At 56.9% G+C, this 15,628-nt stretch overlaps 1 protein-coding gene across 1 annotated transcript in view; it reads right to left on the bottom strand.

The window, feature by feature from the left end:
* Positions 1 to 15,304, bottom strand: part of PADI1 (peptidyl arginine deiminase 1) — a gene marked incomplete at both ends in the record, with an annotated part of 32,277 nt that extends 16,973 nt beyond the window's left edge. Inside the window, 2 exons of the mRNA XM_080690601.1 lie at positions 366 to 546; positions 15,213 to 15,304. Coding sequence (XP_080546727.1) covers positions 366 to 546; positions 15,213 to 15,304 — 273 coding nt within the window. The remainder of the gene's footprint in view (positions 1 to 365; positions 547 to 15,212) is intronic.
* Positions 15,305 to 15,628: the final 324 nt, after the last annotated feature.

The following is a 15,628-nucleotide window of genomic DNA, read 5'->3' as shown; positions in this document are numbered from 1 at the left end:
GGAAGCCAGGCAATGTAGGGTACGGTCAGAATTCCCGCAGGCAGGCCCGGCGGGGCCTCTGTGCTTTCCACCACCGTGCTCTGAGCTCCACAGACCCGGCCTGACATGGACCGGACCTCTGAAATCTCCAGAACTGTGAGCAAATCCATCTTTCTTCTTCTAAGTTGCGTGGTCGGGTTTGTGGGGTCACAGCTGACAGAATCAGGATTTGCTCAGGTGACCAGAGTTGCGTCAAGACGTGTGGCGTGGGTGTGGGGGAAGAAAGCTTTGTGAGGTCCGGTCAAGTAGGTGGTAGGTGAATGGACTACACTATGGGATTAAGGTGGGGAAACCCTTCTCCCTACCCTGAGAAAGTGGCCTCTTACCTTGAGATCATTCAACTCCGTACTGGCTCTGTCCACGGATAAGGCAACGTCCACATTGGCATCCAGGGGCCAGTGGTCCTTGCCTGTGGGTTTTCTTACCCGTGCAGGATCATAGATCATGATGACCTCTACCTCGGAGCTCCCGGAGACCCCAAAAGTCTCAGCATCCCTGGGCACGTCACTGGCAGAGGAAAGAGAGGGGGAAAGGACCAGGGCTCAGGGGAGCGCTCCCGTGAGCAGAGGGCTGGGGCTGTCAAGCTGCTCAGACACCTCCCTTGATAGATGGTCTAAGGACCTCTAGCCCCAAGCTCACTTTGCTCAAGTCACACAGCCTTTTCTCCTAAAGATGCCAGCCTCGGGGCCTTTGCGCTGATCACCAACATTCTTCCCCAGAGATTCAGAAGGCCCACTCCCTCCAACTGCAAGGTTCTGCTTACACATCGCTCCTCAACAAACCCCGTCAGTCCATTTAATGCTACACCTGCCCACCTGCCTTCCCCCTTCCCCTGCTCTGATTCTTAATCGTGCCTGTGTATTGTCCATCTCTCCTGCTAGCTCAGCTCTGTGACAGAGGGGAGTTTGTTTGCTCATCACCGTGTTGTCAGAATGTATGCAATGCCCGACACATAGTAGGTGCTCAAATAAACATTCGTTAACAAATGAACAGTCTCACTTCCCAGTACCCTGTGGAGGGCTCTCGGCTCATCCGTCCTCAAGCAGGGACACAGCACTTGATCTATAGGGGACTCGGGGCAACGTCTCCCTCTCCACAGTGCCCCCCACATCTGCCTGATATTCCAGAGCTCTGGGCTCCAGAGGGCACCCACAAAGCCTGCCTCAGGATCCCCGCCCCTCTCTCACACCACCAGCCCTCCCCGCGCAGCTGGTCGGCCAGCTTTCCTGGGCCACAGGGTCAGAGGAAGTGCCCTGCAGATTCCGGATGCACAGCGCCCAGAGGCAAACCAAGGGGACGTCTGGGCTCGGCTTAAACATCACTTCTCGACAAACCCCCTCAGTCCCTTTGACACAGCCCAAACAACCAGGCGCGATCCCACTGGGACCCGCAGCCCAGGAAGGCTGAGCCCGCTCTCTCTGATTCTCGCGGTCCCATCCGGCCCTCCTCGCTGGCTCTGCACCTGCGCCCCGTGGCCCCGTGGCTCTGAGACGCCACCCAGTCCGCCCTGTCCACCGGCCTTCCCCAGGCTGAGCCCGAGGAAGCCGGCCCACAACTTCCCTCTCTCCAGAGCCCCTCCCCTCATGCCCAGAGCGGGTCGCCTGCCTCTGCCCACACCCGGCTGCCCAGCACACCACCACCAAGTCTAAATCCACGCCTGCCCTCCCAGACAAAGCCCAGGGCCAGGCCTCGCGGGAGCACGCGCCCCTCTCTTGGCATGGCCCGGCTCCGTCTCCCTCCCTACAAACCGACACTCCTCATCCTGCACCCTGGTGCCCTGGGCTCCCTCTGCCCGCACCCCATGGCCCGGCCCTCATCTTGCTCTGACAGCTGCCTGCTTCCCGCCCACCAGAATCGCTGTACGGATCCAAGGGGCCTCTCTCCTTCCCTTGTTGACCGGCAGAGAAGCCCACCACGGATGAAATACGTTTCCACCCGAACACAGGGACGCAGGCCCTGCTTGCTCTCCATGACCCCCGGGCCTCTCCTCCGTGACCTCTGCCACCACCCTGAGCCCCTGACCTCGGGGGATTGTGAGCTGGGAGTGTTTAACAACAACCTGATATAAATGATGTGTGTTACACAACATACAAATTATAATACGCCACATATTACTATTTGTGGTGCTGGGGATCGAACCCAAGGGTGTTCTACCCCTGAGCCACACACCCAGCCCTTTTTTAAGTTTCTATTTTGGAACAAGGGTCTTGCTGAGTTGCCGAGGCTGGCCTCAAACCTGGGATCCTCCTGTCTCAGCCTCCCAAGTACTGGAATCACCCGGGAGGCGTGCGCTCCCCTGCCCAGCTTCTATATAGCAAGACAGGTGGTTGCGCTATAGTTTCCTTATTGTAAAACAGGTTGCAAATTCCACCAAGCCCATTTCTTATAACTGTAACCCACCCACAGTTAGAGTGTGACCTCACTCCGACACAGGCAGCGGTTCCCCATCCTTCTAGTGCCTCCCTATACATTTATTGCCATTAAATCTTGTGCCTGACATGACGATGGGCTGATGTTTTTGTTTGTGCTCCGGCGTGAGGCGAAAGTGGAACCGTGAAGACGTGCGACACGCGTCGCTCATTCATCAGTGACGTGAGCAACCTCTCTGCTGATCGGGCCGTAGTGAAAGATTGCTCCGGGCGTGGCGGCGCACGCTTGCGATCCCAGCATTCGGGAGGCTGAGACAGGAGGATCTGGGTTCACAGCCTCAGCTACTACTTAGTGAGGCCTTTTGCAACTCAATGAGACCCTGTTTCAAAATAAAGAATAATAAAAATAAATAGGGCTGAGGGTGTAGCTCGGAGGTAGAATGCCCCAGGTTCCACCCCCAGTACCAAAAATATAATAATAATAATAATAATAATAATAATAAGAAGAAGAAGAAGAAGAAGAAGAAGAAGAAGAAGAAGGAGAATGCTGCTTCAGTATTTTGTGTTAACCCCAATGCAATGGTTATAGACTTGAATACACTTTTTTATGGGAGAGTACTGGGGCATTCTACCTCTGAGCTACACTCCAGCCCTATTTTATTTTTCTTTTTGAAATAGGGGGAAGGAAGGAAGGGAGGGAGGGGGGAAGAGAGAGAGAAAAAGAGAGTGAAAGAGGAGGGAGAAGAAAGAAAGAGAAGAAGAAAGAAGGGAAGAAAGAAAGAAAGAAAGAGAAAGAAGGATGGAAGATCCAGGGACATAGCATCTGCCTTAGACCCAACACTGAGACACTAGCGTGCGTTTCCTGCCCGCTCCCTGCGGCTTCTCCTCACCCAACTTGAAGGCGCCGGAGGGGGCGCTGGCCCTGCTTGCTCATGGATGTGCCAGGGGCCGCCTGGCACGGGGCATGGCACCTACTAGGAGCCATGGGGTTTTGTGGAATAAAGTATAGGATGAGTGCCAGCATGATACTTCCGACGTTTCAGATTTTAGAGTGTTTCCGATCATGCATTTACTGGGATTACAGGTGTGCGCCACCACGCCTGGCAATTCAATACACTTTAAATTTTCATCTGTATTATTAACCTTTCTCCGTCACTGTCTTACGTCTAGACCATCAAGAAAACAACAGATGAAGCCCTGACTTGCAGCCTCTGCCAATCCTTGTGGTGTAATAACCCCATGAGGCTCCGTTTCAGTTTCCAGCCCAACACCATTCAACTCAGAGGAGCTTCGAGAGAGGCCCGACTGCGCCCCGTTGCTTAGCTCTGCTCCCCAAACACACGTGACGGCGGAGCGCAGGAAAGCGACCGGGACTGACGAGGTTTGGGTGGTTATTACCTTTGTCTGTCTTTCTTTCTTTCTTTCTTTCTTTCTTTCTTTCTTTCTTTCTTTCTTTCTTTCTGCGGATCTGGGGATGAAACCCAGGAGCATTCGACCTCCGAGCTACACCCCCTGCCCTATTTTTTTATTCTTTATTTTGAAACCGGGTCTCACTGAGTTGCAGAGGGCCTCACTAAGTAAGTAGTAGCTGAGGCTGTCCGCAAACCGCGATCCTCTGAATGCTGGGATTACAAGTGTGCGCCACCACGCCCGGCTATTTTCATCTTTCAGTGGGTCCATTGGCTCAGAACCTTCCCAGCAGCCCGTGCCTCCCAAGCCTCCTTTCCGACCTGGCCACCCCTCCCCACAGGCACTTGCTTCCTCTCCCGCCAGCACACCAAGCCTGCAGTCCTTTTCATCTGGAATATTCTGCCCACAAGATCCCTGCGGTACACACAGGCCCTTGCTTTCTTCCAGAGAGGTCTTCCCTGACTGCATATTCCAACCAGGATGCCATGAATGACCTCGTGCACCTGCGTGCCTGCCCCAGCTTCGTTCCCACCCGTAGCCCTGCTCACCGACGCGGCGCACCTGCTCATCGCCCGCCTCTCCCCCGAGAACGCGATGACCTTTGCTATTTTATCTCTCTGCAGTGCCGCTGTCATCCGAGGGTCCAGCACCTGGCGGATCAGGAGCACGGTAGCCACATAATGAACAAGCCCACAGCACCCCAGGCTGTGGCGTGGCTCTGCCAGGCTGCCTGGGCGCTGGGATGTGAATCCAGCTGCCCGGCCCCAGAACTGTGTTCCCAAGCATCCCGAGAGAGAGCCCAGGACCCACAGCCGGCAGCAGAAGGGTTCCCAGCTGGTGGGAGACCCCGTCCCACCCCAGGGACTGTCGTCGTCACTGCCACAGGGGCCCTTTCAAGGAGAGCAGAGCTGCGGGAAGCCAATCCCCAGTTTTGTGTAAGAGTCTCCAAATCACAGCGCTGGCCACACAACGCCAACTCAAGAGAATACTGTAATGAAAGAACAGGAAGCCAAGCGTGGTGGCGCACGCTTGTAATCCCCGCGCTTGGGAGGCGGAGACAGGAGGATGGCGCAGGTTCGAAGCCAACCTCGCTGGCTTAAGAGACCCTGTTTCCAAATTTTAAAATGTATAGAAAATAGGTCTGGGAGTGTAGCCCGGAGGTAGAAGGGCTTCCAGAAATCCCAGTACCACCAAAAAAAAAAAAGAACAGGAAAGGATAGACATGGTTCAAGTACCCCAGGGCTGTCAAGGTCTGAGCCCCCCAGTATCCTGCAGGGTAGAGCTGCCCCAGTTCGCCCCTCTCCGGGGTGCTGGGCTCCCCTGCAGGTGATAGGGGAGCAGGCATGGACAGCAGGTGTCCTGCATGCAGGGCAGGGGGCTGCTGTATCTCGCTGGGGCTGGAGAGAGGCGGGCTGTGGCGGGCAGGGCGTTGGCTGCTACCTCAAATCTCACTCCTGGCATCCTGCCCCACCTCCGCCCGCACCTCTGCACGCAGCTCCCTGGGTTCCTCTCCCTGGCTGTGGCCGTGGGTTAAGTGACAGGCGGGCGTGGGAGCCTCCCGCAGGCTGCTTCCCTGTGGTGTGGCCTAGGAGCAGACCCCAGACCAGGAACGCAGTCCTGGCCGGTCCCCAAATCACAGCCAGGTGAGGCGTGCACTTGCGAAAGGAACCAGGGTCATTACCATCATGGCGTCCTGGAATCCCCTGTCACCCTCACCAATCCCCACCCTAGCGGTCATTTCCATCCGAAGCCCCTCCCCATCGCTGCAGGGGCAGAGGGAGCAGGAGCCTTTGCTTAAGACCGGCTCTGGTGCCCCCTCTTCCCTGGGCGCTGTGGGGAGTGTGGCCTCAGTCTGGTCTCATCAGCCCTCTGAGCTTTGATTTTCTCCTCTGTGAAATGGGTAAGTCCGGAGAGCCATCTCCTGGGGCTGTGGGAGGGGGGGGGGTCTGCCGATAAGGCATTTCAAGTGTGCTGATCAGTGCCAGCAGCCATCCTCAGAGCCCCCTCCCCAGCACCCCGCCACACCTGCCAGGACCCCGTCCCTTCCTCTGTGCCCCACGGTGCTGGGGCAGCTGTTCCTTGGGACTGTTATGGGCCATCTGTGCCCGCCAAGGCAGCGTCCCGCCAACCCGCCCTGCAGGGTCCGCTGCCCTCTTCCAGAGCAGGGCCGGCCACGCAGGGTCAGGAGAGAAGCAGCTACCAGAAAAATGGAGTCAATTCCTAGAGAAGGCACAGGGGCAGGCACCAGGGCGGGGCGGGGATCGCAGACTCTGTGGTAATCCCCAGCCCTGCCGGCTGGCTTGGGCAGGACCTGCCTGCTGGTCCCGACCAGCTCTAGCGGGTGGGAAAGGAGCTCGGATTCTCAAGCACCTGCTGTGCACCAGGAGCACACTTAGCTGTCCATGCCCATGATCTCACGCACACAGCCCTCCTCCCAGGGAGGAACTTCTGTCCCCATTTAACCAATGAAGACATCTTCTCGGAGAAGTTGAGTAACTCTCCTCCGGGTCACACGGCCGACAGAGGGAGCAGGGAGTGGCAGGCGTCCCTTCTTCTATCGTTGGCTGGCACTGAAGTGAGCGTGTGTGCCCTGAGCGTGCCCGGGTCAGGCCACAGGGAGGAGACAGTCAGGAAAACAGGAAAATGTTGAAACTGCCAACATAAACACCTTGGCATGGTTTCTTGGGAGCAAACTGGGGAGACCTACGGCAGGAAGAGCCAGAGGGAGGAAAGCCCTTTCCTGGTGCCCACCCACCGGCCTGACCCCGGCAGAGGGAGGTCAGTGCAGGCCGGCTGGGTGGCACCCGCAGCCTGCCGGTCCCTGCCTGCCATGGACGACAAGATGGAGACGGACACACATGTGCTGGGTTGGGGGACCCAGGAGTGCAGAGCCGGGCTCTGCATGACCGCCTCCCATGACAGGGAGCTCACTGCCTCACACCCTCTCTGCTTTGACAGCCCGGATCATTGGGAAGCGGCCACTCCCGCCTTCTTAGCTTCCGTCACTTGGGGCCCTGAGGTCACACCCTACCCCCACACCCAGGAAATCTGCCATCCAGTCTGTCTCCAGGGACAGACAGCAGGTCAGAGGAGCCTCCACCCCCGTGCAGTCTCCCTGCAGCTGCGCTCTCGACAGGCCCTGGGGACAGGAGCAGGGTGGGCAGGCTCTAGACTAGTGTGCCCGTGGAGTGTCCAGCGCCCCTCACCCTCAGCCCGCACAGGCAGGCCCACAGACTGCAGGCCTCCATGCCCTGGGCACAGCCCTCCCACCTGGGCTCTGCCTGAGCATGCTTTCCTGGGCACCTTCCATGAGTCAGGGGTCACCGGGGCACCAGGAACACAGAGATGAAGGGTTGCTACCACAGCCCTCTAGGGAGACTCCCCACCATTAGAAGCGGCCTTCGTAGCCGGTGTTCTGGCGCACCCTTATAATCCCCGCGCTTGGGAGACAGAGACAGGAGGATAGCACAGGTTTGAAGCCAGCCTTGCTGGCTTAGGAGACCCTGTTTCCAAATAAAAATATAAAAATAGGTCTGGGAGTGTAGCCTGGAGGTAGAACGGGTTCCAGGAACCTCAGTATCACCAAAAAAAAAAAAAAAAAAAGAAGCAGCGGCCTTCGTTGGGTCTCCGATTCCATCCCCAGGGCCCCGGGCCACTGGGTGCAGAGCAACTATTCCTCCCCAGGAGACAGAAGCAGAAGGAAGTGCAGAGAATAGTCATGGGGGGAGGCGACCCCAAAGCCACTCTATGCCCTCCCCAGGCCCAACCCTCACACTGACCCGCAAGACGATTCCCAGATAATGGGCGCTCACAGAATCCAGAATCAGACAGACGGGGCTCAAACCCCAGGCCCAGCATTTGCTGTGCGACTTTAGAAAAGCCTCTCCACCTCTTTGTGCCTTGATTAATTTGCCCGCCCAATGGGAATTGTATGTCCTGCCTAGCAGGCGTGCTGGGAGATTCAGCTGAGACGGCGTAGCGAGCGCTTCCCAGCACCGCCCTGGTCATCGCCATCACTGCCACGGAGGGCATCTGAAGGCATGGCGGGCTGGGCAGACCCAGGGAGGGAGGACGCTGCCCTTCACTCCTGCCCGTCCAAGAAAATGGCAGGTGCGCACTCATCAATGCCAGATGTGAGACGGGCACCCCCCCCCCCCCAGGGAGACGGGTCAGCCCCGTGCCAGAGCCCAGCAGAGATTATTAAATGTCTGCCTCGGGCAGGTACTGGGCGTGGTGGTGCATGTCAGTAATCTCAGTACCTGGGAGGCTGAGACAGGAAGATCACAGGTTTGAGCCAGCTTCAAGAACTTAGGAAGCCGGGCGTGGTGGCGCACGCTTTAATCCCCGCACTTGGGAGGCAGAGACAGGAGGATCCAGATTCGAGGACAGCCTCAGCTACTTAGTGAGGCCCTCTGCACCTCAGCGAAACCCTGTTTCAAAATAAAGAATAAAAAAGTAGGGCTGGGGGTGGAGCTCATAGGTAGAATGCCCCTGGGTTCCATCCCCTGTACCACCAAAAAAAAAAAAAAAAAAAAAAAGAACTTAGGGAGACTTCCAGCAACTGAGTGAGATACTGTTTCAAAAAAAAAAAAATAGGGCTGGGAATGTAGCCCTATTTTTTTAAATTTATTTATTTGTTTTGTTTTTTTGGTGGTACTGGGGTTCCTGGAAACCCTTCTACCTCCAGGCTACATTCCCAGACACCTATTTTTTATATTTTTATTTGGAAACAGGGTCTCTTAAGCCAGCGAGACTGGCTTCGAATCTGAGTAATCCTCCTGTCTCCACCTCCCGAGCGCGGGGATTACAAGGGTGCGCCACCACGCCCGGCAAATGTAGCCCTATTTGAGAGAGGTAGAATGTCCTTAGGTTCAATCCCTAGTACCCCCCCCCAATGACTGCAGTGGGGTCAAGACCGCAAGGAGTGTGGGTGCTCTACACCCCCCTTTGGCCTGACCTTTCGCCCCTTTGAGGGCAAAGGTCAGGGAGGCTCCTCCTCCCCCGCCAACACAAATCCACAGCACACAGAGGCAAATCCTCAGAACCTAGCATCACCCCGGGCGGGGCTGCGTCCTCTCCTCCCCCAGACAGCAATCAATCAATCAATTGATCCATCTGGGTGCCTCCTGCCCTGTCATTGCTCAGGGCGGGGTCTCAGAATTCCCTAAGGGAATCCCTGCCCGCCCCGCTGTCACTCACTGGTCTCCCAGGCCAGGCCGAGGCCCTGGGGACCAGAGTGAGCTGGGAAAGAGGATCCCAAACTAAAGTCGCTGTCCTGAATCCCCCTCCCCTCCCCAGTGTACTTTATGCTTTCTGTAGATTACAAAATTCCTTATCTATGAAAATATCAACTTCAGAGCCAGAGACTGGCCCCAGGTCACACAGCCTGATCCCTGCTCCCCAGTCAGGTGAGGAGGGGGGGCGAGTCCAGCGGCCCCGCCCACTCTCCCCTTAGCCCAGCCGCCCTGGTCAGTCTGGCTGAGGACCCGCCAGCTGCCCCTCTGCAGGTGCCCCTGTGGACTTTGTGACCTCCTCCCCTCCTGCTTGTCTCAGAATGGTGCCCAAGACCTGGCTGGGAGGTGCGGGGCTTCCAGCAGCTTGGACTCCCACGCAGGGTGCTGGGGTTTCCTGCTCTGGGGTCCGACACAGGCGTGCATGACCTGAGGGGCCAGCCCTGCCAAGGTCTGCATGTCCCTGCTTCCCCTGCATGGCTGGAGGCCTGGAGCACAGCCTTGGACGCTCCCTAGCTGGGAGCTGAGGCTCCCCTCCCGGGCCTTCCCAGGCACCCGTCCATCCTCAGCTGGGTGTGGACTTGCCATTTCCAGCCCTGCATCCCACCCACCCCACCTCCAGCCCTCCAGGGGCAGGAGGGCGAGCATCCTGCATCCCAGGAAAACTGCCTCCCATACATCCTGTGCATCTAGAATCTTCTCTTGAGTCCCCTGGTTCCCAGTGAGAGAGGAAGAGCAGGGACCAGGGAGGAGGAGGAGGAGGAGGAGGAGGAAGAGAAGGAAGAGGAGGAGGAGAAAGAGGAAGAGGAGGAGGAGGAGGAAGAGGAGGAGGAGGAGGAGGAGGAGGAGGAGGAGAAGGAAGAGGAGGAGGAGAAAGAGGAAGAGGAGGAGGAGGAGATAGAGGAGGAGAGGAGGAGGAGGAGAAGGAAGAGGAGGAAGAGGAGGAGGAGAAAGAGGAAGAGGAGGAGGAGAAAGAGGAGGAGGAGAAAGAGGAAGAGGAGGAGGAGGAGGAGAAAAGGAAGAGGAGGAGGAAAGGGGAGGAGGAAAGGGGAAGGAGGAGGAGGAGGAGAGGAGGGGAAGGAGGAGGAGGAGGAAGAAGAGGAAGAAGAGGGAGAGGAGGAAGGGAAGGAGGAGGAGGGGAAGGAGGAGGAGGGGAAGGAGGAGGAGGAAGAGGATGAAGAGGAAGAAGAGGAGGAGGAGGGGAAGGAGGAGAAGGGGAAGGAGGAAGAGGAGGAGAGGAGGAGGAGGGGAAGGAGGAGGAGGGGAAGGAGGAGGAGGAAGAGGAGGAGGAAGGGGAGAAGGAGGAGGAGGAAGAGGAGGAGGAGGAAGAGGAGGAAGAGGAAGAGGAGGACCAGGGCAGGGGAGTGAGGGAGCTGGGAAGGGGAAAAGAGGGGGACAGAATGAGGAACGATTCCAACACTGGAGTCCAAGAAGTGATAGGAACGAAAGGGAGATGGGAAGAGGGGGCCAGGGTCGAGGAGCATGTCCCAGCTCATCTCAAAGTGGCCAGTGGCAACTAGAACCCAGGAGACAGGATCTTCTGTGGAGTCGAGGGGCTGGCCCTGCACCTTTCCCGATGCCAATATTTCACACCCCCAGAATGCCCGCACCCCACTGTTCCAAGTCTGGATTCTAAAATCCTCAGTTGAAGAGGAAACGTTCTCGACCAGCCTCATAGTTTCCAGGAAGCCTCAAGCTCCAGCTCTGAACACCACTTCCAAATAAGGGTGTCCTTGCTGCCACAGCGACAGGGCACCAGGATGGAGCCGGGGTGGGTGTTGGGGCCAGCGCCCGCAGCCGTCACTCACCGGGTTAGTGTTAGTGTTGGCACAGTCCTATAATTATCTCATGAGGAGCCCAATTACGCTTCATTGTGCTTCTGTGCAAGTTAAGAGCATTCATCTGCTCGAGTAAACAACAGGAATGCAGCACACAGTGGATTTTAGCACTCCAGGTTGTCGGCCCACTCTAACCGACCTTGTCAGTTGTTTAAACACAGGGGACCCCTAAATGTGCACCTTGCCCGGGGCCTCTCCAGGGCTCACCTGAGACGCCCCACAGCATCCCTTCTCCCTAGCCTCAAATTCCATCACTTTCGACCTGAAGGATCTACTGTGCTTTGGTACTTGGGAAAAGCCCAGAGAATGTTCCCGTCCCCTACCCGGCCCACCTCTCCATCCCAAAGAACAAAGGTGCCCCCGAGAGCCTGACTCTGGCCTCTGGATAAATAAGGAGGGCTGTGCTGGATCACAAAGTGGATTCCCCACACTGCCCCCTTCTTTACTCCAGGAGTCATATGAAATCCCCAGGCAAGGACAGGGACAGCCAGGGTAATCTGGCCAGATCCAGGGGATCAGGGTGGTGAGCTAGCCCACTGGGGTACAGGGGGTCAGGGTGGTGAGCTAGTCCACTGAGTGGGGGGGGCAGTCCGAATGATGAGCTAGCCCACTGGGGTATAAGGGTCAGGGTGGGTGAGCTAGCCCACTGGGGTACAGGGGGTCAGGGTTGTGAGCTAGCCCACTGGCGTATAGGGGTCAGGGTTGTGAGCTAGTCCACTGGGGAATAGGGGTCAGGGTGGGTGAGTTAACCCACTGGGGTATGGAGATCAGGGTAGTGAGCTAGCCCACTGGCGTGGGGGGGCAGGGTGGTGAGCTAGCCCACTGTTAGGAAGGAGACAGGTGGTGAGCTAGCCCGCTGGAGCTAGGGATCAGAATCTATAGCATATGCTGAATCGGGGGTCCTAAGAGTTCCTCAGCAGGGATTAGACCCAGGGCACACAATTACCCCAAACACAAACTTTGCTCCAAATAACAGTCTGTGCAGCCCCTGGGGGGATTAATCACTTCCTGTGACATCACCTGGAGGGCCAGGTGACTGCGATGCCTCCTCTTTGGGGGCTGCCAGATCCTGCCACCGGACTAGTCAGCAGCCCCTTGCTTGGCCTCAGCTGGAGCCAGGTACCTAGCAAGAGCACAGGAGCCCTGACCTCATCCTTCCTCAGGGCACAGCCCTCACTCCTGGCCAGCCGGGCGGGAGTAAGCGCCAGGCTCCTCCAGGACCTGCCCAGCTGCAGACTCCAGACCGCCCCTGTGCACCCCCTCACTGGCAGGAGATCCCGCAGAGCTGTGGAAGGGACGGCTAGGCTCTGGTTTAGACTCTCAGTAGCTGGTCCCCCAGCACCCAAGGTGAGGGTCTCTAAGGGCTGCTTGGTGGAGGTCTCCCTCCTAGCGATGGCCAGGGCACAGGCAGCTTCCTCCTGTCCCTCCCCTGGCCCAGCACAAAGACAACAAGCATGTGTGCACGTGTGTACGCGTGGTCTCTTCCACCCTCTCCAAACCCACTAAGGTTGGTGCCCTTGTTTCCCCATCTGTCAGACAAGGAGACTCAGAGACGTACAATCATTTGCTGGAGGTCACAGCCAGGAAGGAAAGGGGCAGGAGGAGAAGTGGTCTGCTCAGCCCGAGTCCAAGCCCTTTATCTCCATGCAGAACTTCTGTGGAGAGCCCAGCTCACCTCACAGGGCTCAGAAGAGAAGCCCCGGGAGGGCCAGTGACCTGGCGGTGAGTCAGCGCAGAACTGGACCAGAACTCAGATCCCCCGGCTCCCTGTCGGATGCTTCCAGCCTTAGTCAGCGGCAGGACACAGGGCCCAAGGTTAAAAGAACCTTCCGGAAACAACCAGGCCCTTGGATGAGAGTTGAGGCCTGGAATCAGGAAGGGGGAGGGACACTCGGGACTCCTTGCCTGCTCTCGGCGGCGTTAAAGTAGGATTGTCAGGTGAAACTCAGGGTGCTAGTTACACCTGGGCTTCAGCTAAACAGCAGATGTAGGAGGCTTCTGTTGTTTTTGTTTGTAGTCCTGGGGGATAAACCTAGGGGCATTCTACCTCCAAGCTACACTGCCAGCTCTTTTTTTTATTTTTTATATTTTATTTTGAAACAGAGTCTTAAAAAGACTTAAAAAGTTGCTGACACCGGCCTCAAACCCGAGGTCCTCCTGTCTCAACCTCCCAAGTACTGGGATTATAGGTACGTGCCACCATATCCAGCTCAGATTTTTGTACTACTACAAGTGTGTCCCATGCAATATGTTTTAAAAAAATTGACTTAGGACTAGGGATGTAGCTCAGTAGTAGAGCCCTTGCCCAGTATGCACAAGGCCCTGGGTTCCATCTCCAGTACAGCAAATAAATAAAACACACACACACCACACACACACACACACACACACACACACACACACACACACACACGTATAATTGTTGCTTATCTGAAATTCAAGCTTAACTGGGCATCCTGTAATTTTACTCACTAAATTCAGCAGCCCTAAAAACGCATGAGAAAACAGGATCTCCATCTGCCATTCCGAGGCTCCTAGCGCTCCGAGGGAGGGATGGGGAAGGCTTCCCGGGCAGAGGTTCACCTGAACAGGGGGCAGGTGGCCCCGGCATTCATTCACCAAACCAGGCCAACACGGAGACTGGGACCCAAGCGGGCAGTGGAAGGTCAGGTCCCCCGGGTAACAGCCCCCAGTGCCTCATGCAGGGGCCTCCCACTTGGGCCCCCACCTACAGAGGATTTAGGGCCCTGGCCATAGCCAGACTGTCAGTCCCCTGGAGATGACCAAGTACAGCTCCCTCTGTGGCCAGGTGGGGAAACTGAGGCTGATCCAGGTCCTCCTCTGAGCAGAGTCTAGACAGGGAGGATTTGGGCCAACAGGAGAAGCTAATGTTATGGCTGTCCCCCCTCAGATGTCACCATTGCCACTATCCTATCACTGCTTTCATCCTTCCCACCACTACTACCACCACCGCCGCCGCCATCACCACCACCATCCTCATCACCACCACCACCACCATCAATACCACCATCAACACCACCACCATCAACACCACCACCATCATCATCAACACCACCACCAACATCACCACCACCATTATCATCAACTCCACCACCATCATCACCACCACCATTATCATCAACTCCACCACCATCATCACCACCACCACTATCATCAACACCATCACCACTACTATCACCACTGCTGCCGCCATCACCACCATCATCATCAACACCACCATCAACACCATCATCGACACCACCACCATCACCACCAACACCACCATCACCACCACCATCATCACCACCACCACCATCATCACCAATGCCACTATCATCATCATTAAGGCCGCCACCATCAACATCATCATCAATACCACCACCAACACCACTGTCAACACCACCACCACCATTAACACCAACACCATCATCATCAATGCCACTACCACCATCATCAATGCCACCACCACCAACACCACCACCATCATTAACACCAACACCAACACCACCGTCAACACCACCACCATCATTAACACCAACACCATCTTAATCAATGCCACCACCATCATCATCAATGCTACCACTATCAACACCACCATCATCATCAATGCCACCACATCATCAACACCACCAAAATCATCAACACCACCATCAACACCACCACATCATCATTAACACCACCACCAACACCACCATCAACACCACCACCATCAACACCACCACCATCATCAACACCACCATCTACACCTCCTGGCAAGCCCAGGTCCCTGGCCCTGCTCCAGATTTACTTCTTCTATTAAGTCATCGAGCCTTCCCCGGCACTCCCTCTTCATCCCAGTCACCTCGGTTGCCCCTGGCTGGCCTCCAGAGACCAAGCTGCCATGCACAGCCCTCACCGCAGAGAGAAGGGAGCTGGCCAGAGCGGAGGGAAGAAAGAGACAGCCAGGTCCCCTCCCAACCTTGAGCAACAATTCATGCTCACTCTCTATATGAATTCCTCCGGAGATCAGAACACAGAGCCTGGAGCCCAGAGCCTGGCTCCAGGGTTCAGAGCTGTAGTCCCCAAGGCCAGAGCCTCTTCCAGGAGGTGGAGGCCAAAGTCCTGACCTCAGCCCCAGGAGCTGGGGCCTGCGGTTCCCTGACCAGATCCTAATCGCTCCCTCCCAGGCTCCGCAGCCAACTCCACCTACTCTTCTGTCAAAACAGCCTCTTGCTGGCATCCCCCAAGGTGCCCAAACTCTTCTCTGGGCACCGACCCCATTGCCTTGGGCCCCCCTCCATTCAAACCCAGCCCCCTGCAGCCAGATGGAGGCTCCAGGCTCTCACTTGTAGATGTCCACCAGCATCTCGACTCCTGCCACACACACGGCATGGGTGGGCTTCCTCAGGGACAGCCGCACGGCCTTCCGCGGGGCCATCCTGTCCTCTGGCTCCCAGCCTCCGAGGTCAGCTTGGGCGGCTGCGGCCCCGGCTCCCCCAGCTCCTCTCCTGGGCACCAGGCCACCAGGAAGGAGCGTGAGTTCTGATGGGTCGGCGCTCTCCTCCTCCCTTTTAATTTCACCCTGCAACCCGGTTAGCCTGCCTGAGCCCGGTCCCCACCTCCTGGCTCCACGCCCAGTCCTCTCAGGTCATGGGCTGTCAACCCAGGAGGCCAGAGAGGAGGCGCCCTGGGCCTGTCTAGGGGATTGAAGAGGGGGCTTCCATGGGGAGGGGGGACCCTGGGTGGAGCCGGGGCCCCAATG

The sequence above is a fragment of the Muscardinus avellanarius genome (genome assembly GCF_963383645.1).
Source record: "Muscardinus avellanarius genome assembly, chromosome: 3".
NCBI lineage: Eukaryota > Metazoa > Chordata > Mammalia > Rodentia > Gliridae > Muscardinus > Muscardinus avellanarius.
The sequence above is the reverse complement of the archived record's forward strand: the minus strand, read 5'-3'. Positions and strand labels throughout refer to the sequence as shown.